A 21,105-nucleotide genomic window follows, 5' to 3' on the forward strand; every position below is an offset into this window, starting at 1 on the left:
CAAATCAAATCTTTGTGCAGATGTGCTATTGACAGCCAATGCACAACAAAAAAATTCAGCAGAGTCTGCTGGTGAAATCAAATTCAAAGACTTATACCCTAAAAAATTAATTTTATTATCCATAGAATTGTTTGGGCAGAATTAGACATTTAAATGTCTTCCAGTCCAAGCCCATGCAATGAGCAGGGATTTTCAACTAGATCCTGCTGTTCAGAGCTTCATCCAAAGTGACCTGGAATGTTTCCAGGAATGGTGCATCCACCACCTCTCTGGGCAACCTATGCCAGGGTTTCACCACCTTCATTGTAAAAAAATTTTCTTACAGCTAATCAAATTTGTTGTCATGGACTAGAGTGACTGATATTTTGCAGAAACAAATTCCAGTGAGCAAAGACAGAGTCACCTTTCCCACATGAGGTTAAAAAAAATCAGTAAATCTTGCTATTTCTATGAACCTACCATGATTTAAATGAGGGCAGGGGTAGGAGAGTGAGAAGGTGGAAGTCTCTTCAGGATTGCTAGAATAACAATAAAAATGTAAGCAGCTTGGAAATGGGCATCCCAAAATTTAAGTGGAGTAGTTATCCTCAGAAACTCCTTTACCTGTGTCACATCATGCTGCAAAACATCCTGAGACGCTTCCAAGCACTGTCCCTCAGAGAAGTGCTGCCTTAACAGGATTAATTCATAACAAAGTGCAAAGAGAATGTGTGATTGGCCATGTGGGGAGTGGACTAGACTCCAGGTTTGGACAAAGATGAGTAAAAAAGAGTGGATATATGGATAAAAATAGTAAGGACTGCCTCTGATTAGGGTACAGCCTAGTGAATGGCAGACCTGGAAGCAAGAGTCTCAGCTAAGGATGTCATCCATCCTCAAAAGTAGGAGCATGCTGGCAGGACAAAGCTGAATGTAGTGACTACTCACACTTGGATGCATAATCTGCATGCTTCTGCATGAAACCCCATCACCATGTGTCTGGGGAAAGCCAAAGGCTGCAGCAAGTCCCGTCTGCAGTTCCTCCTTCAGCTGCTTCATTCCAGATTGCCACCCATGCCTGAGGGAGGTTGCCTGAGTAAATCAGTGTGAAAACTAAGAAAGAAGTTCTGAAAAAGCAGCCAGATTTCTCTCTTTTCCTCAATATCATACCTCTTCTTACATTCCAGTAACCATGCCTTTTGGGAGAAAAAAAAAAAAAAAATCTTCTTCTTTTCCTCCCTTTCCACTGTCCCCAACTCAAAATTAGAGAAATAGGTAAATAATCTGCTGAGCTGCCTCCTGACAACAACCCCAGCTGACAGGTTCAGTGCTGACTGCACCAAGTGCTTCCTGCCAGCGTGGGTGGTCTGAGCAGTGGCTCTGACAGCTGAGAGCAGGGAGTGGACCCAGGGCAGCAACCGGGACTGGGGAGGTGCAGCTTGGCTTTCATCTGCTGCACATTTGTCTGCAAATCCCACAGGCAGGGCACAGCTTGGCACACTGCTAGGCTTCTCCACTTGGGAAGCTCATCCTCCTGTTGTAAACAAATGTTTAGATCAATAATTCATCCTTCATTCTCCCTGGATCATCCCTGAGTGGCTGCAGGCTGCGGCGCTCGCCGTGGTTTATGATCCTGGCACAAGGGACTGATCTAAATCACAGGCTTAGTGTCCAGTGATTTACAACATCAGCAGCTTAAACCCTGACCCTACAAGTCAGAGCCATGGAATAGAATCATGGATTATCCCAAGTTAGCCCTGCACAGGACAGCCCAAGAATGCCATCATGTTCCTGAGAGCTTTGTCCAAACTTTGTCAAACTTCCCTGGAACAGACTATGATGGCACCTCTGCATTTCTTTTTTTTTTTTTTTAATACATTAACCTACTCATTTCAGTGGCCATGATTTGATTCATCTTGGCAATTTCTAGAACTTGCTCCTAAAATTAAAAAATCCCAAACAGTTCCCTAAGGGGCAGCAGAACAAATGGCTAACTATGGGAGCTCTAAGAGTGTGAAGTCAAAACACAGGCAAGGAAAACCCCACTGTAGCTTTTCTTCATTGAAGGACAGACTACTGACCTGCTTCCTTCCTGAACAGGTGACCTTAAATGAACCCTTAAAACAAATCTGATCTTTTGGAAATTATGTTCAAACTCACAACATTGGAGCATCACTTTTCCCACAGCAGAATCAAGGCCACTGACAGCAAACCCAAGCAGTGCTGACAAACATCATACCAGTACACATTTGTTACTGGTAACTAAACGTCCTTGTCCTTAGACCTAACTAACAAAGAAATTTGGGTTGTTAAAATACAGATATTTCTGAGTTATTCCTGAGCATAAAATTTTTTGTAGGGAAAAAAAGTCTATTTTTTCACAATTGTTTAATTTCAAAAATTGCTAAGAGGCTTGCTTAAAGTTTACAGTTAATGGAAAAAAAATCTATTCTAAAGGATAGCTTTTCCACAAAGTATCATCATGTGTAGAAGAGGATAAAATAATAGAAGTGGCAACACAAACAAGATCCTAAGGTGAGTTGGGACAATTGAGAGGGAGATAATGGGAGGTGAGGGATTCCTGATGGCACTACAGAGGGCAGGGTTGGGATCCTAAACATATTAATAACACATCCCCAAATCTGCTGTCATGAGAAATACCTCGTGTACACTTACAAATTTATAGAATGATATAAATCTACCATTCTATAAATTTTCATGTATTAATTTTTAATTAGACTAAAAATTGCAAATACAAACCAAGATTGTTTCTGTATAGAGAGATAAACCATGAATGGTATTTAACTTTTTTTGCCATAAAATGCCTTCCCCTTTAGATATTTTGAGAATAGTGACTCATTAAAACAGGAGTTGCCACATTCAATATTTAACAGATGTCTGGTTTTAGATACCATGCCCATTGTGCTTCTCCCTGAATTCTTGTGTATCCTAAAGCTTTGGTTTGGCTGGTTTATTTCTCTCCTTTCTACCCCCCACCCACAGCATTCCTGCTTTCCTTCCCTGCCTCTCCAGGGTCTGCTCATGAGGCAGCTACAGGGCTGTGCTCCCCAGTAGCAGAAAAACATGGACTCACTGCAGTGGATCCACTGGAGAGCCATTAAGATGGTTGAGGTAAAGGACCTGAGGATCAAGGAGAAGCTGAGAGCACTGGGATTGCTGTACCACAGGAAAAGAAGGCTCAGGGGATCTTACCCATGTGGCAAGTTGGAGAAGACAGAGCTAAAACCTTCTCTAGGGCACCCAGTGAAAGGACAAGAGGTACAGGGCACCAATGTAAATGTAAAGAATGAAACTTAAACATTAATAAAACATTGGTGTAATGGTGATCAAATACTGGAAAAATTGTTGAGTCTCCATCCCTGGAAATACTCAAAACCCAACTGGACAAGTCTCTGAGCAACATCCTCTAGCTGACCCTGCTTTGAGCAGGAGGTTGGACCAGATGATTTCCAGAGATCCAGAGCTATTGATTCTGTGGCCAAATGGTGTCTGTGCACTTTTCTCAGCTGGGAACCCTGGAATCTGGCAGCAGAAGTATTAAGAGATACTGGGATTCTTCATTATTTCTCTGTGTCTCATAGCCCTGCTGGCCCACATGGAATTTCTGGAAACTACAAGTGCTGGGGTTAATTTCCCCCTTTCTCATGACCACCTCTGACACACAGTCCTTTGTAAAGCCATGGTTATTGCAGAAAGGGAAAGGAAATTCCAAAAACTTACTCATTTCCATGTATTCTGGAGTCAGCCCAGTGAAAGGTTCCAAGATGTAGTCGAGGTCCCATTGCTGAGGGTCCTTTGACTGGTTGGTGTCCATTTCCTTTACCTCAGCTCTTTCACCCTTCAGCTTCCTGAAGAGCTTCTTGAGCTTCCTGAGGAATAAAGTCCAGATTGAACCAAGTCAGTTTTGGGATTTTTTTTCACTAAAAGATTTGTCCCAAGTCTTTGCACAGTTACACAAAATTAATCTTGTGCTACTTTGGTCCATCACAGGGAGAGTTTACACCACCCTGGGAAGTTCTGATGCTTTTTATTGACAGGTACAAGCTACTGGAATTGAATCTAGTGCCTTGCAATTTTTCATCTCTAGTTGCATATTCCAAGGGGATCTTCCTGAAGATCTTTGGACCTAAATAATATTAGTATTCAATACTCTCAAGAACAACACACTGAGCACCTCTCCTTTAACAAAATGCAAAATGTAATGGCTTCATTCCACGTTTCTACTTCAGGCACTCTTTTATCTCACTATAAAAATAGGGGACTTCCAGCATAATAGAATTTTAAGGTAAAATAATTACCAGATATTCATGTGTTTCCCAGAGCAGCTGTGGCTGCCCCATCCCTGGCAGTGTTCCAGGCCAGGCTGGATGGGGCTGTGAGCAACCTGGGATAGGGGAAGGTGTCCCTGCCCATGGCAGGGGGGTGGAACTGGATGAGCTTTGAGGTCCTTTCCAATCCAAGCCATTTTGTGATTATGGATTATTTCCAAAGAGGGTGCAAAAATGTACTGATAGTACAAAGAGCAGTATCAAACACTATCCCACTGAGATGGGGATACAAATTTTATGACACTGACAAATAAATATGAGTGAAATGAATAATTTTTAAATTAAGAGTAAAGTTTTCCCAATGTCCCCCTCCAATGATATTTTAAACACATATGCATCAGCAACTTCATACTATTTTACACACAGAGAATTTCCCTTGGAAAACCAGAGTAGAATGAGGTATTTATTCAAAATCAAGACAGCAAAATACAGTTGAATTAGTATAAAACAGCCAGATTTATACTTATTGCATATCTTTCTTTTGCAGATATTTATCTTCCACAGAAACATAAAGCACTATTTTACAGTTCTTCACATATGTGCCATGAGTGGAAATCCAGACTAATTCCAGTGATGTTTTGCCAGTAGTGTAAGCAGGGCTCTCCCACAAACTCTTCCCCCTCAGCTTGTGATAAACCCTTTGAACTGTAGGTGTGTGGCCTGGATACAGGAATATTTGGGGGAAGGGGTTTTCCTTTGGACCTCCAGGGAAGCAGAACCACTTTCCTGGACCCTGACTTCAGTAGCAGGGCAAGGCTGAGGAACAAAAGCTGGCAAACACAATAAAGGCTTTGCTGTGTGGGTTTATTACTTCATTCCCAAATTTTTACTGAGCCATGGGATCACTGTGTTCCCACAGTGACTGAGGAATATCTGCACCTACCAGTTTTCACAGGAACTATTCCATTTCATCATCAGTATGGAGGAACTGGGGATTGGAAGACATTCTTTAAACAGGTCTAGATTGCATCAAGCAGCAAACTACTCTCAGATCCTGGATCATAAAGCTTCAAAAATCAACAGGACAACTGCAGCTTTTGTTTGAGGTGGAAGGAAGATGTAGCTCACAGGTCTGATGGCAGCATCATCAGTACTTTGGCATTGCTGGACCCAGGATGCTCAGATTACACAATTTTAATGAAAGGGTTGGGAGAAATATAAAATGCTTCATGAGACAGAATTAGATGAATCCTTACAAAGACATTTACCTCCTACATCATGCAAACTCAGCCACTGCAAGACTCTAAAATTCCCTTTCTCCCCCTCTGCCTTTCTGGCAGCCAAGGGAACTTGTCTGTGACAGAGGTGATGTAGCATTCAGAGGTTAGGAGGCTGGGGCAGGATTTAAAACAATCAGAGAATTCCCAGGATGCTCTTCCAACATTTCCCAATTAATTTCCTAATGTGAGAGACTCTCAGAGGATGGTGAACAATAAGTTCAAGACAGTGCTGATTCTGTTCCAATGAAATGATAGAAGCTATGAATGTCCCTCACACTTCTGTGGGCAGATGAGAGTGAAGATCATCTCACTGTCACGGCACAGCAGCAGCTGAGATAAAATTTGGGTGTGTTTGGATGTGAAATCCGTGCACATGTGATCTAATCCTTCAGCTACAGCACCACAGAATCCAGTTCTGGGGTTTAATGCACACACACACACCTCCCACGAGAACCCAGTAACCAAAACAATTGTTGTTTTTAATGTTTATTTGTGAATACACCAATTCAGGGCTCAATTGCTCAGAAAATTGTTAATTTTTCATCTGGTTATCTCTAAGCCAGGCATGAGGAACAGCACCTTTAACCATTTGGAGTTCAGCTTTGAAGAGTGTCTGTATGCTTCTTTGTATGTATTTTTTTGAAAGATCAACTGACTGAAAGCAAGCCAAACAAATTTTTTCAAATTTTCCACTAAAAAAAAAAGTACCTTTGTGTCATATCCAAGCATGTGAAGTTTGAGACCAAGCAGAAATGTTTCAGAAAGTTAAAGGAACAGAGGAGAGGGATTTGCAGGGTGTTATTCTCCAGCTACACAGCAATAGAGCAATGAAAATGAGTTTTGCAGAACCCTTTATCTGTACTTGTGACTGTGATGCTGAAACCAAATATGCTTTTTAAATGCCTCTTTTCAAAGCCTGTTTCTTAATTACCCAGATCAACGTTTTTAAAGAAGATTGACAGAAAAAGAGTTCTTTTAGCTTCTGGTTTGTTCCTGCCAGGCAGTCCCCCACAGTGAGGAAGAGGGAGGTTTGCCCACTCAGCACAAGTGTCCCAGGAGCTTTGTGCTGAAGAGGCTCATGCAGCAAAGTTTCATGGCTCCACACAGATCTGGGCAAAGAGGGGAAACTGCAGAGCTGTAGAATAGTCATTATTTCTGCTCCTTTTGCCAGGGAATGTCAAAAAGCAAGGTGCATCCTTGAGGACACTGAACAGCAGGGCAGAAGAATGAATGCAAGATGAGAGGAAAAGAAAATGAGCAGGTTTTTGTCAGGCTGTGTCTAGAGCAGCTAAAAATGACATTGCAGCATCTCACAGGGGATTGGCACCAAATTCTTGTGTTAGGTAAGAGGTGGGAACATGGCTGAATTATGCTGATTGTAATTCCCAATAACCAATAAGCACTGCATTATGCACATTAACAAGCATCTGAAGTGAGCATAAAATCACTACAGCCCCACCTGTCAATAACCCTCGAGCTTCTGAGAAAAAATATGATGAAAAGAGAGAAATCAAGCTCCAAGTGATCCTAGCTGGGCTGTAAGCACATGGTGATTAGATGAAGGCTCCTTTTCAAAAATCAGAGAGATGATTCAACAGTTCCTCTATTGATACAATAAGAAGGAACAGCTGGATTTGGGGATCTAGGGGGAAGAATGATGATGACTTGGGAAAAATGAGAAATTTGTGGAGTGACACAGAGTGGAATGGATAGAGGAGGAAGAGATGGGACATCTGGAGGGCAAGAAAGAGGACAGATGCAGGAAAAGGACTTTGTTGGCACAGGTGTTTGCATCTTCAGTGGCTGTACAATTGGGACTGTTCAGGCTGGAAAAACAAGGCACCAAGGGGACTTAATTGAGCCTCACAGTGCCTGAAGGGAACTTACAGGGATGATGGAGAGAGACTATTGACAGTGATTGAGTGCAGGAAAAGGGGGAATGGCTTCACACTGACAGGGAGCAGGTTTATGTGGGAAGAAATTCCTTTCTGTAAAGGTGGTGAGGCCCTGGCACAGGTTTCCCAGAGAAGCTGTGGCTGCTCTTAGATCCCTGGAAGTGTCCAATGCAAGGCTGGATGGGGCTCTGAGCAACCTGGGATAGTGGAAGGTGTCCCTGCCCATGGCAGGGGATGGAACTGGGAGATCTTTAAGGTCTCTTCCAGACCAAACCATTCTGTGATTCCATGATTCTATGAACACTTGCTAGAACAGAGATGCATGTCGAGGTTTCACTTGAAAAGAAAGAAAACAGAATCCAGCTGCCAGGAACAAAGGATTATTTATAACAGGTAGGTTTTTTAAGGCTCTCCTTCCAGGTGATGCTTGTTGATCTGTAGGATAATGGAAAAAGTGCAGGGAGAAAGCTAAACAGAAAATATTCTTAGGTTGAGTAGCTGGAGCACTTGTATCTGGAGAAAAGGAAGAGCAGTGACCCAGACTCTTGTGTCCTCACCTCTAATTTTCTTTCTTACTGAAGATCCAGGCTTTTCTTCAGTCATATTCCTACAGTCTGTTCACATGAAGAAATACTTTCTCATATTCACAGGTGCAAGGAGGAAGGGGGAGAACAAAAGTATCAAAACTTGTTCTCTCTCAAATTTTTGGTACAGCCATGCTTCCTTGGCACACTTAGATATCCTGGATTCTACAGGAGTTTCAGTTGTGTTTGGGATTTATTGGTTTCTCAATCGGAGCAAAACAACAAAAATGAAAAACAGGAAAAGGAAAAAGAAGGCAAAAAACACCACACAAACCTTTAATTAAGAATAATTTAGCAAAAGTGAGAAACAACATGAGAGATAATAGTTATGAAGGGATGTCTTAAATGGATTTTATTAACTCTTGGTATTCTCATCCAGCATATTTATGTATATTTTGAAGGAAGTGATGAAAATTGATGCTGAATAAAAGGGCCATAACCATGGCCTCACTAAATTCAATAGTTTTGCTGTTCACTTCAATAGGACCAGGATTTCACCCTAAGGGTTTAGCACCAAGGTCAAAGACAAAGAGTAATAGAATAACCACATGGATGGGTTGTTTTCTTTTTTCAATAAGCTCAGAAAAAACCAGAACTGAATAAAAAGGGTCTTAAAAGAACTCTGGGTTAAGGCTTTCAAGCCCTGCAGCCTTTTAGGGTCAATTCCTGTGGCAACAGTAAAAGAATGATGGTATGTGACACATCTGAGTGAACTGTGGCATATTTACATCTGTTAAACTTGTGAATTCCAGCCCCACAGAACACACATTTCAGTTCAAGAGGGCTTAGTTTCTTACAATTCAAATCTTGTTGCATTTACCTAGCTGGTTTGCTATTGCTGGATGCAGAAATTAAAAAAAAAAAAAGAAATCACACAAGGCTTAGGAGACCAGCAGTTACATCTATCAGAGCTGTGGCAGCAGTTTCTACAGAAACATTGAAGGGAAAAGCAAGGATGTGTCCCCCATGACCCCAAAAAATGCAGGGTTGCCATCTGAAGTTTCTCTCTTCACCCAGTTCTGACCATGGATAAAGCAGAATGAAGACATGGAAAGAAGTTTTCCAATTCTTTCCAATTTGGGGTTCTAGGAACATAAAGGATGCCTGTTGCTTGCACACTTACTCTATCATCTACTTGCCAGTATTTTTTGAGGAGAAATAGAAGAAAATGGGATTTGGGATTTCTGCAAATCAACTAAAACTTGGGTTTTCTGGTGAGTGAAATCAAAAGGTTTCTTAAAAAAAGAAACTTGAAATCCTGAGACTTCAGTGGGGGAGAAAACTTCTTTGATGAGTGTTATCAGATAACTCAGCAGAGAGGTGCTTGCATGCTACAGATGTGCAGACAGCACCAGATTCACCAGAGGAACAAATCACCATTTATGATATCCCCTTCTGCCTCTCCATAGGGAGAAGGTTGGTGGCAGCACCTGGACTCTGCCCACAGTGAAAATACAGGGAGCCAAAGGAAGAATCTGTGTTATTCACCCAACTCTCAGTCCCTCCAAAGAGGCACAAGGCAAGGGGGCATGAAAAATGCAGCTGCTGGTTCTCTTAAGGATCCAGCCCGCACCAGTGCAGTGGTCCATGTAGGAACAGAAGGTTAAATCAGATTTAATTGAGTGCTCAGTGATTCTTCTGGTACAAACAGGTCCAAAGAGAAGGGCTGAGCCCTACAGATACACACAGAATTTTTTAAGGAATGGAGACAAGCAAAGGAAAAGCAGATATGTTTATTCCAGCACGGCAAGATAGCACTGGGACTGAAATGAGGTATTTATCTAGGAAGGGGAGGATGAAAGTAAGTTTGTTTTTAAACAGTTTTGAAAATTGAGGCCACCACAGTTTGTTGGCTGAAGGGTGGAGGGAGCAGATCCGAGGGAGAAAAATGGGATGAAATTATTGCATTCTTGCATGGAAGGGAGGGAAATGAAAAATAATTGGACATGACTTTCTGTTTGGACTGGATCAGCCTATGCTTTCATAAGTCAAAAATAATAAATACAGTATTTGTAACATCATAAAATCCCCATTAAAAAAGTCCAGTAGCAGTAAGTTTTTGGAAGACGAGAAACAAATTACAGCAGGTTTACACTGAGAAAGCTTTAAGCCTTCAACATGTCAGATATTTTGGGAATGATTTACCACCCTTTTCTCAAAATAAAATGTAAACTCAATGAGATGCAGACAGAAAACAGGCCTCCCTATTGAACTTTGACACAAGAATAATGAAACAATCCATAATCTACATCTGATTTGTTTGGGAATTTTTTCTCTCCCTCTATTTAAATTCCTTGCAAGAAAAAAAAATGGTTCTTGCTGAGAAAAGGGAGTAAAGGGGCTCATTTGAAATATATTTAATATCTTTTAAGAATCACTCCTCTTGATTTCGAGTTACCATCTTCCATAGCCTTATGGATGTGACCCAAAAGCTGCTGACACCAGAGTTGGAAGATTCTGCCTCATCTCAGTGGAGCTGAGATGTCTAAACCAAACTCTTAATCTCCAACATTTCACAGGCCACTGCCAGCACAAAGTAAACCTCCCAAGAGGCAGGACCAGGACTTTTCAGTGGATTCCCAGTGCCTGGAGATCCCCATGGCACTGGTGAGAGGCAGGGAGAGTTTTCCTGCTGTATTTGGAGCAGGGGACTGGGCGCTGAAGCAGCCCATGGCAGAAAGGCACTGAGCTGTCAGTGTCTCTGCTTGCTCCTGCATCATCATTGAATGACATAAAGGCACCTTGGAAATGTGTGGATTTCATCCCTAAACCCATAAAACAGTCATAGATCAAGTAATAGATTTTAACATCTTTTATGGGCTATTACTTTCCCCCACACTATCTCCCTCTACTTTGTGCTAATTTGTATTCAATGCTGCTGTCCTGAAAGCTTCTCTGAAACTTCCCAGGAGATCTATCATACCTTGCCTGTTTTCCCTGGTTACTAAAATTAATTTAAATCAATTATTTCATATATTCCATAATTTTTTTTAGCCATTTAGTGAAGATATAGCCAATTATTCAACATAAAATACAACCAGATCATTCCACCACAACCAAAAATGTGATTTATCATCACATTCAATTAGAACCCACTGGAGGCAGTAGCAAAAGTCCCATTTAGCTGAATAAGGATCAAGGCATTGATTTACTGTGCCATAGGAATAACACATAATGGAAAAGGTCGGGATACGTACGGGATTCCAATTTCAAAGAGATTGTTTTGAATCAGTTGCTTTCCAAGCATGATGATGCTCAGCTGAATGCAGAGTTCCATCAGACACCCTCCTGGAGCACACTGCAATTACATAAAACCAGAGAGTGTGAAGGGATTAAGAGAATTAATTTAAAAATACTCCCTTGGGAGAGCTCCCAGTGTCTCCATGAGCCCACTGTCCCTGCCACCAATCTGTGTGGAATCATGGAGTTCATCCATCACTGCAAATCTGTGCTTGGCAAGGTATTTCATCTCCACTCATAAAACTGCATTATGGAAAAAATGCAGAGCTCTGAAACAACTCACTGTGCCCTGAGGCTCCTATATCTCCTTTAAAAATATTTACTATGTAATCAATGTAATAAACATAATGCAGGATCACCAATACTCTTCCAACCTGATATCTCCCAGGGGGAAAGAAAACCTTCAATCTTGCAAAGACTTTTATGTCAGCTTTGCTGTCAAACCTTGAGTACATCTCTCAGCTTTCAAGGGAATACCCACAGCAATCCCCTTCATGAGGGATTGTTTTTTAAGAAAAGAGATGTTTATAGGTTTAGCACAAAATGGCTCCAGGTTTTTAAGCTATTAAAATTGCCAAGCTTCCAGTGATCTGCAGAATGGGAAGGCAGATTCACATTTCCCAAGGGCCTCAACCAAATCATGGAATGTTTGTGCCTTAGTGCCCAGTTGGGAAGCACAGAAATGGTGAAGCTTCACTTAAGAAAGACCATGAAATAATCAAAACTGCAGAAAGAAAGAAAGAATATAAAGTTTTCTTGGATGGAAACCCTGGGTTTTGCCTGTTCAAGTTGAAGATTTAACCTCTTGTTTTAGCATGTGTTTTCTATTTTTCCCCTGTTGTCTGTAGTCCACTGAGCACTGTACACATATTTCTTTGTGGGAAGGATTTTATTTGGAATTTGAATTTCACATGTACCTACCTCTTCCATCCGATAACCTTCAAACACATACACATAACGACCAGGACGGCCAACAAACCTGAAAGCAATAAAAATACATAAACTAATATAAAAAGAGAAAAAAAATTTCCACCATGATTTAATATAAAAACACACACACACAAAAAAAGTTTGAAATCAAAATTATTCATTTGTATTAGCCACAATATTTCAGAAGTAGCTTCTTCAACATGAATTTTCAAGGGCTCAGCACCTATTCAGCTTTGAGTATTTCAAAGCAATAGACCTCTACAAATGGTTTTCTACATCTGGATAAAATAATTTTAATAAAATATTTTTTGGTGCTAAAACAATATAGTAATAAACCCCTCTCTTGATTAGAGATGGCAAATAAACTTGGGGATACATATCCTAATTCAATTACATGTGAATAATGCCCTGAATGGAATTACTTACACATCTATGCACAGCCAACACTCTTCTGGCTACATCAGGAGAAGCAATGATATTGACTTTATTCTAACCATACAACACAAAAATATTGACAAAAAACAGAGATTTTGGTGACTTTTTTCATTGGTGTCTTACAATATTTGCAACTGCTGGCAAAAAAGCATCATTAATCCTTAAATGAAAGGTGCTGGATATGATTAGTGAAGAGCAGAGATTTACAAACTTTACAGTCTACAAAAGGAAGAGCAAAATGGTAGGAAACATAATCCAGAGGCTGTTTTAAACTTTCTTTTTTTTCTTTTTTTTTTTTTTTTTTGTCAAAGTTTTAGCAAAGAATCTTTTTAAGCTTCCCATTCAAAAGCATGTGGATGACTGGGTCCCATAAGACAAGGATTCTGAGCCCATAGGAAGTCACACTTATTTAGCAGGACAGCTGAATTAGCTTTTTGGTCAATCACTTCATTTGCCAGTTGACTGTAACTGTTTCTTAATTTGATACAGGAGAATAATGCAAAATAATGAGAAAGCAATAAAAAAAAAGAGTTCTGTAATTTTAAATGAAACAGGAAGACCTTTCTTTGCTGAATGATGCTTCAAGGAAAATTTGCTAAACTGTGGAAAGTTCAGGCCTGTAAGCACCATTCATTATAAAAACAAGAGTTTTTTTAAAACTAAAATGAATTATTAACTTTAGATAACCCTGTCAATGATATTTTTTCAGAGCTGGTAAAGATGATCAGTCCCAGGCCTTTGTGCCCATTTTTAAACACAGATCCACTAATATAGACATACTTATACAGAAATATATATATACATATATATTTATATATATACATATATATTTATCTTACCTTCCTTTAAAAAAGGCAACATAAAAAATTGATGCATAAGAATTCACAAACTTCAGTAGGAATGCCTTCAAAATCAGTCTCTCCTCAAAAGTTTTCTCTGTTTTTGGTATTTCTGGGGGGAAAAAATGTAAACCAGAGAACTGAATCAGTAAGAACATAAAAATCACTGAATCCCCAAACACATACAAAAAGAACAAAGCAAGCTTCAAACTTTAGGTTTATATTAATTTTTCTTCTGTACCTCTAATTTGTACCAAAGTCACTAGGTCTGTCACTGAGTCCTGATTTCCAGAGATATTCAATTCCACATAGCAAAATCACTGTAAATTACTTTGCTGTATATATGGATATTAACATACATGAGTAGATCAGTTACACAGTTACACGACTAAAGTAAAAAAATATTCATATTCTCAATTGAGAAATGCTGAAAATACAAAGACTTTCAACCAGAAAAAAACACTTTAAAGGCATCCTTAACTTGTAGTCCACAAGCCTTTTTTACTGTGGTGAGATTGTTGATATGGTTGATGCTAAACACTAGATTAAATATATTTTTAATGAGGTATTAAGTGAAGTAAGTGCAAAATAGAGGAATATTTTTGCTAACAATTCACTATGTATGTTCTGTATTTCAAGATTTCTTAGTTTAAATATTTTCAGTATTCACTACGCTGTTCCCAGATCTATTTTCAATTTCTGTGAAAATTTTCTGGCAGCAGAAAACACATATATAGGACAGAGGCTTTTCAAACTCATAGCAAGATCATTTTTAAAGATTTTATATGAGTGAAACTTTTGTGTTTCTCTGCTCATCCTGAGCTGTATCTAATGTGAAAGAAGATAAGTTTATTATTAAATTCATCATTCTTGGCTGAACTTCTGTGGCACAAAAAAAGTGTGGAATAATAAGGAGATCTAGAGCTCTGGCTTAAGGACTTCATTAAAAATACTGATGTAAAGTTTTGTTTTGGGCAGAGTTTGAGTGTTTTGTTTCCTCATGTTTTGGGATGTTTTTCTTAAAGAAACAGTGAGATAATTTTAGAACTAAAGGAATAGAAAAGCCTAATGAGCCCTCACTGCCTGGCTTTCTCTGTGATACTTTCAATAACATTTTCATAAAATATCAGTGCCCAACCTGATGAGCCCTAAAGCATAACCCACCAATATGTATAAAAAAGCTTAATTAAACCTTCAAAAATTTGTAGGTGATCCCATACACTGAATAGATCAGCAAGACAAAAGCTCAGGGCAGCAGGAATATTGAATAATGGAAGTGCAGCTTTTCATTTGAGGGAGAAAAATCCTAAACTTTGCTTACAGAGAACCCCCCCAAGGATGAGCTCAGCCTCTGGATGAACATTTGCACACCATATATGGTCCCAGAGGCTCCTCAGACAATCCTATACCATAGCTGTAGAGGCATGTGTAGAATTTGTTCTCCAGCTCCTTGGGTGTGCTGCATGAGAAATGAATTCAGCCAGAATAGGTGCATTAGTAACAGAGAAAAACTCCCTCATCCCAAAAAAATGAAACACTCAGTGCTGGGTTGTTATGCCAGAGTTAGGCAGCTGGAGATTTGCAGGTGGAGGATGAGATGAGCTAAGGGTGGAATGGTCTTAGCTCTCTGAAGGAGCTGCTGCCTTTGCTACATGAGTAGCTTTCATTTTGTCCCTGTTCCACTGGCTCTTCCTTGGCCTCAGTGAATTCCTCCCTGTGAGGGTGGTGAGGCTCTGGCACAGGCTGCCCAGAGAAGCTGTGGCTGTCCCTGGATCCCTGGCAGTGTTCCAGGCTGGATGGGGCTCAGAGTAGCTTGGGATAGTGGAAGGTGTCCCTGCCATGGCAGGGGCTTGGAACAAGATAAGCTTTAAGATCCTTTCCAACCCAAACCATCCTGTGATTCTGGGTTACAAGTGAGATGTAAATTTGTCTGATTACTGAAGATTATCTATTCTTCCTGGGATAGCAGGATACCATCTGCACTCTGGCTGGTCTCATCTGGGATAAAGGACACCAGTGCCCACTCTGCTGGGCCCAGAGGAGTCCTGCTCCATCCTCTCTGTATTGATAACCACAAAACTCCTCTCTTTTCCTCAAGGCACTGATTGAGGAGGTATTGAGCCATAGTGCTATTCTTGTGCTTACAGATGTATTTTTCACCTGAACAGAGATTCAAGTGTACTTGGGGTTGGAATAGAAACTTAAGCTGTCAAGAGCTTCTCCTTCAGCCCAACAAGTGTGTTCTTCAGCTTGTGGATTAAGTGCAGAGTGACAAGAGAATTGAGTATGTTTTTCTCCTCTCAGCAAAATGAGAGTTCACAAGTTAAGCAGCATTTATCAGCATGCATGAATTGTAATTTTTTAAAACATTTTGATTACATTTGGCATCTGAGCCTAGTGCTGGAGAAAGCTGCCTGAGTGAACTTTGTAACTCATGTAATTTGTAGCACTAGAGATTATTCTGACTGGATCCTTCTTAAACAAAACATCTGATGGTTGATTAGGAATGCTGCCCTAATAAAGATAGGATTAGAATTAAATGCAAAATGACAGGGGGACAATAATCAGCAAGTAAGAAATTTTTTCTTTCACAGTTCAGCCTGATGCACATTTCAAAGTGAGAGTTTTTCCTCCTGTACTTCCCAAAGAGAGGCCATAGCAGCACCTAGCACTTCCCAGCTCCTGCCTAGAAGCTGCTGGAGAAGTCTCATCTTCATATTTTCCTACTCTTTCCACACAGTTGTGTCATCCCTTAACATTTGTGCCCTTTCTTACCTGGTGCAGTGAACAGAATTGATCAGGTCAATTAGCACAATTAGCAGCCTGTCACTTATGTGAAAGATGAAAATCTGGGTAAAATTTTGGCTCAGACAGCTCATAAATGAGCTTATTTATGCCACTAGAACAGAGTCCATTTGTGTAACCCTGTCACAATCTGCCCAATGCCTGGTGCAAAACAGAAATAAACAAACAAATTAACCCACTAAAATGGCAATTTGCTTTGTCTTCATTTATTTCAAATACTTTAGGAACTTAATCTAAACTAACAGGACCATACTTTCAAAATTCAGGATTTGGCCTCTAACAACTGCAAAACTGTAGTCTGTAATGTTCTGCTAAAAATAGGACTGAAAGAGATGATTTCATTTGTGAATTTAAAAGAGTACTGAGAAATTGAGAAGAAACAGAAGTCTTAAGAGTAATCTCATGCAATCAACATCCTTGGTCTAATTTATATAATAAAACAAAACCTAAATCCCTATTAGTAAACATCTTTAGTCTAATGTAATGTATATTACAAATCAATACTTTAGGCCTAAACCTCTATAGTAGTGAAAGGAATGACTGCCCTTCAAAAGAAATAAATAGCCAGGCTTGCAACAATATTCTGATGTTTAAAATGAATTTTGAAAGCCCAACCACTAACTGCAATAGAAATCATTAATAAAACGTCCATCTCAGACATACCCCTAGAATGGAACAAAAAATTCATTTGAGCAGTAAGGAAATGGTTAAAACTTTCGTCAGGGAAATAACAGCAGTGTAACTTTCTCAGAGGCATCACCATTTTTTAAACAACCCAGTGACTTTCTGCAGCTCTTAGCAGCCAAGAGGTACCTGAGAGGCCTGAATGTTTTCACTGACCCTCTCCAGGAGGAAATATTCCTCCTGGACCTCCTTGCACCCCCCTGGCGCCAATCCGCGGGTGAACGAGGAACGTGGCGCGGCAGTTTTACCGATTTCCGTCAGCCATTTGGCCACAGCTCCATAAATTTCATCGAGGATGAGGACCACCACGAGGTTAATGACGACAGCAGTGGCAGTCACGGTCACTCGGACGTTGGCCCTGGTTGTCTCGTTTGTGCTGAAGGACAGAGCCGCGGCCGTCGTGATCCGGTACACGATGACACCGAACACGGCGGAAAACGCCAGCATCACCTGCAGACAAAGGAGCACATGGCTTAGCTCACCTGGGAAACAAGTGAACACATGGCTTGGAAACAAGATGGGCTGGGAGGTTGGGTGTGCTCCATGGGAGGTTGGGTGTGCTCCATGAACTGGCATCAAAGCGTTGGTTCTTACTGCAAGGTGATAATATGAAGGTGATGGAATTAAATGGCAAGGATGCAAAGCTCTCCAACAAACAGGGACAGAAATAAGAAATTAGGAAATGGATGCACGACTCCAAACTGAAACATGGTGCTCAGAGGGCTGGATGCTCAGATGCTGCTCTGTGAAGAAAGCCTGAGAGAGTTGGGATTGCCCAGCCTGGAAAAGAGAAGGCTCCAGGGAGACCTTACACCACCTTTAAGCATCTAAAGGAGACTCATAAAAAAGAGGGGAAGTGATTTTTTACATCAGCAGGTAGTGGTAGGAAAAGGGAGGATGCATTTAAACCAAAAGAGGACATTTTTTGTTAGATTTCAGGAGGAAATTCTTCCCTGCGAGGATGGTGAGGTCCTGGCACAGGTTGCCCAGAGAAGCTGTGACTGCCCCTGGATCCCTGGAAGTATCCAAGGCCAGGCTGGATGGGACTCTGAGTGTCCTCATCCAGTGAGTGGCATCCCTGCCCCAGAAGGGAGTTAGAATTAGATAACCTTTAAAGTCCATTTCAACCCAAATCTGTGATTCTTTTATACTGATTCCATGGATTCCTGAGGATGGGCATGTCCATTCTGACTAAAGCTACACATGTCATCCATGCAGTGAAATCTGGGCATTTTGGGTTCCAAAGCAGGGATTAAGTAAGGTCCTTTACCTGGCTATAGATTCAGATGGCTTGGACTGAAGGACCTATATTTATGTGCAGTCAGGTAAATGGGCTTTACTGTCTCAAACAGCTTCACCTGTGCACAGCAGAAGTGCCAACTTACAAATTAAAGAATAAAAAGTTTCCACTGTTGTTATTTCTTTAAGACTGACCTAAGCAGGGTAGTTAGGGCTTCATTTTACATTTGTGTCCCAGAAATCACTTGGTATCCCTGGCATCCTTCATGGGCTGGCTTTGACCCATGAGATGAGGAAAGTTTGCCCTGTTACTTAAGGTCAAGTTCCCACAAGAAGAAACTGAATTTCACAGGGTTGTGGTATTCTGGTTAAAAAAAAAAAAAATCAAAATCTAAACCAATCCAGAATAAAAAAAAAAAAAAAAAAAAAAATCAATAAAACAATTTTCATCATCACCGCACAAAAGTGGGAGAAGGTACATTTTTCCCTTTCATTTTTGCCTTTAGCAAGAGTTCTAGTGTACATTCAGCATTTTAGGTAAAACATCTTGAGATCCTCAGATGAAAGAGATTACCTCAATGTGAAAAATTAGACTACTGCAATTAATAAACTGCACCTAGGGGCCCAGATTCAAAATATGGATTTAAGGAAATTTTACTTTTTAAAGAACTGTTTCATTCATTTTAAACGAGATGTAGGTGAATTATAAAAGCCTGAACCTGAAATATTTTAAATGAGAGCTTTTCAAATTACATGAAATATTATTTCCTTTGGTTTTGTAGTTTTCATTGTGTCAAGGAAATATTTCTAGTTTTTATATCTATTTTTGTTTTGACTTACCTACCAAATGAACTAACAAAAAACAACAACAACAACAAAAATGCTGAACTACCTTGCTGTGACAGAAGGGGTGCAGGAACACAAGGACCATAACTTTTTCCTTGCTTCCTCATTACAATCACTAAAGTAGAGAGTAAAATCCCCAATAAAGAAAGAAAACAAAACAGCACCACCTGGTATTAATTTACTTCACCTTCCACCTTTACAGACACCTTAAGCTCCTTTTTCTTAATCTGAGTCACAGATTCCTTCTTCTTAATAATTTTCCTAATACTCTCTTCCTGTTTCTTTTCCCTGCAGATTTCTTTGCAATTTTTTCACTATGGTGGTGGACAAGGATAATCAGAAATTGGATGCCTCTTTCTGGAGCTGATGAGATCCCTGGGCCTCCACACACACCTCTCCCCATCACAAATTCCCACTTAGGAATGCTATCTTAACAGTATAGGAAGAAGAGTCAGGGATAGTCCTCACTAAATAGAGAAAAGGAAATTTCAGATCATGAAAGTTCAATAGCAAGCTCTTGAACCTGACCAAAGAATTTTAGGGACTCCTTGCCCTGAGGATGAGAGAGCAGCAACCTTTTCAATCCATGCAGTGCCCTAGCAAGGTATTCGAAATTACTGGGAAAAAAAATGTTTTATTTGCTTAAAGAACAAAAATATTTGCTTTGCAAAAGCACCAGGGCTTCAGAAACTCTCAGTTGCTCAGCTGTTTTTAAACATCTGCTTAGACACAGATGGAAAAACACTCCTTTAGGAGTCTTCATTATCTGTGCATCCAGCAAGAAGAGAAAATTGAGGAGGGCCTGTAGGACTGCACAGTGACTGTGAGCAGAGTTCTCACTCCCCAGACAGTCACTGAGGGGGAATGGTTCCTGTATCTTCACAGCATTTCTCTCATTCCTGAAAATGCCTCTTCTGCCCAAATTCCTGATCAGGCAGGCCACCATTTGTTCAGGTGCCCACTTTGGGGTTTGTTGCCATTGCCAGCATTCCCTCTGGCCATCCTCCCCCCTCTTATGGCAGTTTCTTCCCTGAATAGCTGAACTAGTCCGTCCAGGACTGAGCTGCTTAGAAACAGATGTGAAAATTGGCTGCAGAAAAGGTCACCTACTGAGCCTGGTATGAATGAAGACAAACAGGAAAGCAAACTGGAGCTGAGAAGGAAGCTATAAAACCCCGTGGGCTAGGCTGCTACCTCCATCCAAGTAGGATAACAATTTAATGTCCAGATAGTTCTCTGGCTCCCCAGTAGGGCTATTCTAGAGTCAAGTATTACACCATGTGAGTGAGAATAGGGTGGAAGAGGCTGAACTCTTCTGCCATGACACAAGTTGATTTTCTTCCTTCCTCTGACTGAGCCAAACAAAGAAAAGCCCCAGTGATGCATTGCTCCATGCCACCCTGCTCTCTTCCAACACTACCAGTGTCTTTGTCACCAGCTCAGAAATCTCTGCCACAACATGTGCCTGCTAAATATGGGATTTATAAATTGTGACGTGTTACTGTTAATCACCCTCGAGAAAAACTGAGCCCAGATCTGCTACCATTGATCTCACTCTGCAAAAATAAAACTTGTGAACTTCTTTTCTACAATCTCTGCAAAATGCAGAGCTTAAATCAGACTTGGATCTTCTGCCCCCTCTGCAGTCCAATGAGGCTTCGTGTACAACAAAAGGACTGTGCTCAGATTTTAAAGCATCCATACATGTGTGAAACAATCCTTGGAATTGTTTGGTGATGTAAGACTGGGCAAGAGAAGCAAACACAGTGGGTTTTTCAACCTGCATTTTGAACAAGACAAACAGCATTCCTAGCTTAATACAGACAGAGGAAAAGCCAGAAAGAAAGGAAAATACCATGACACAGTTCTTGAAAGAGGATTCACAAAAGTGAAGTACACAAGGGAAGTATGGAAATTAAGGCGAAAAATAAAAATAAAAAGGGAATAATTTACACTAAGAAAACCATTACCACCTTCAAGAATCATTAGGGAAAGTATGGGGTGTAAAGCTCAGAGAAGGAGGGACAGAACAAAACAGGATCTCTCTATAGCAACATAGA

General features: G+C 40.5%; 1 protein-coding gene across 1 annotated transcript in view; it reads right to left on the bottom strand.

Annotated features, from left to right (window-relative positions):
- Positions 1–21,105, bottom strand: part of ANO2 (anoctamin 2) — a 147,007-nt gene that overhangs the window by 14,409 nt on the left and 111,493 nt on the right. The window contains exons 16-20 of the mRNA XM_056515366.1: positions 17,209–17,410; positions 13,472–13,583; positions 12,189–12,246; positions 11,225–11,325; positions 3,721–3,869 (exon numbers count right to left, since the gene is read on the bottom strand). Coding sequence (XP_056371341.1) covers positions 3,721–3,869; positions 11,225–11,325; positions 12,189–12,246; positions 13,472–13,583; positions 17,209–17,410 — 622 coding nt within the window. The remainder of the gene's footprint in view (positions 1–3,720; positions 3,870–11,224; positions 11,326–12,188; positions 12,247–13,471; positions 13,584–17,208; positions 17,411–21,105) is intronic.

Source organism: Oenanthe melanoleuca, chromosome 1A, assembly GCF_029582105.1.
Source record: "Oenanthe melanoleuca isolate GR-GAL-2019-014 chromosome 1A, OMel1.0, whole genome shotgun sequence".
NCBI lineage: Eukaryota > Metazoa > Chordata > Aves > Passeriformes > Muscicapidae > Oenanthe > Oenanthe melanoleuca.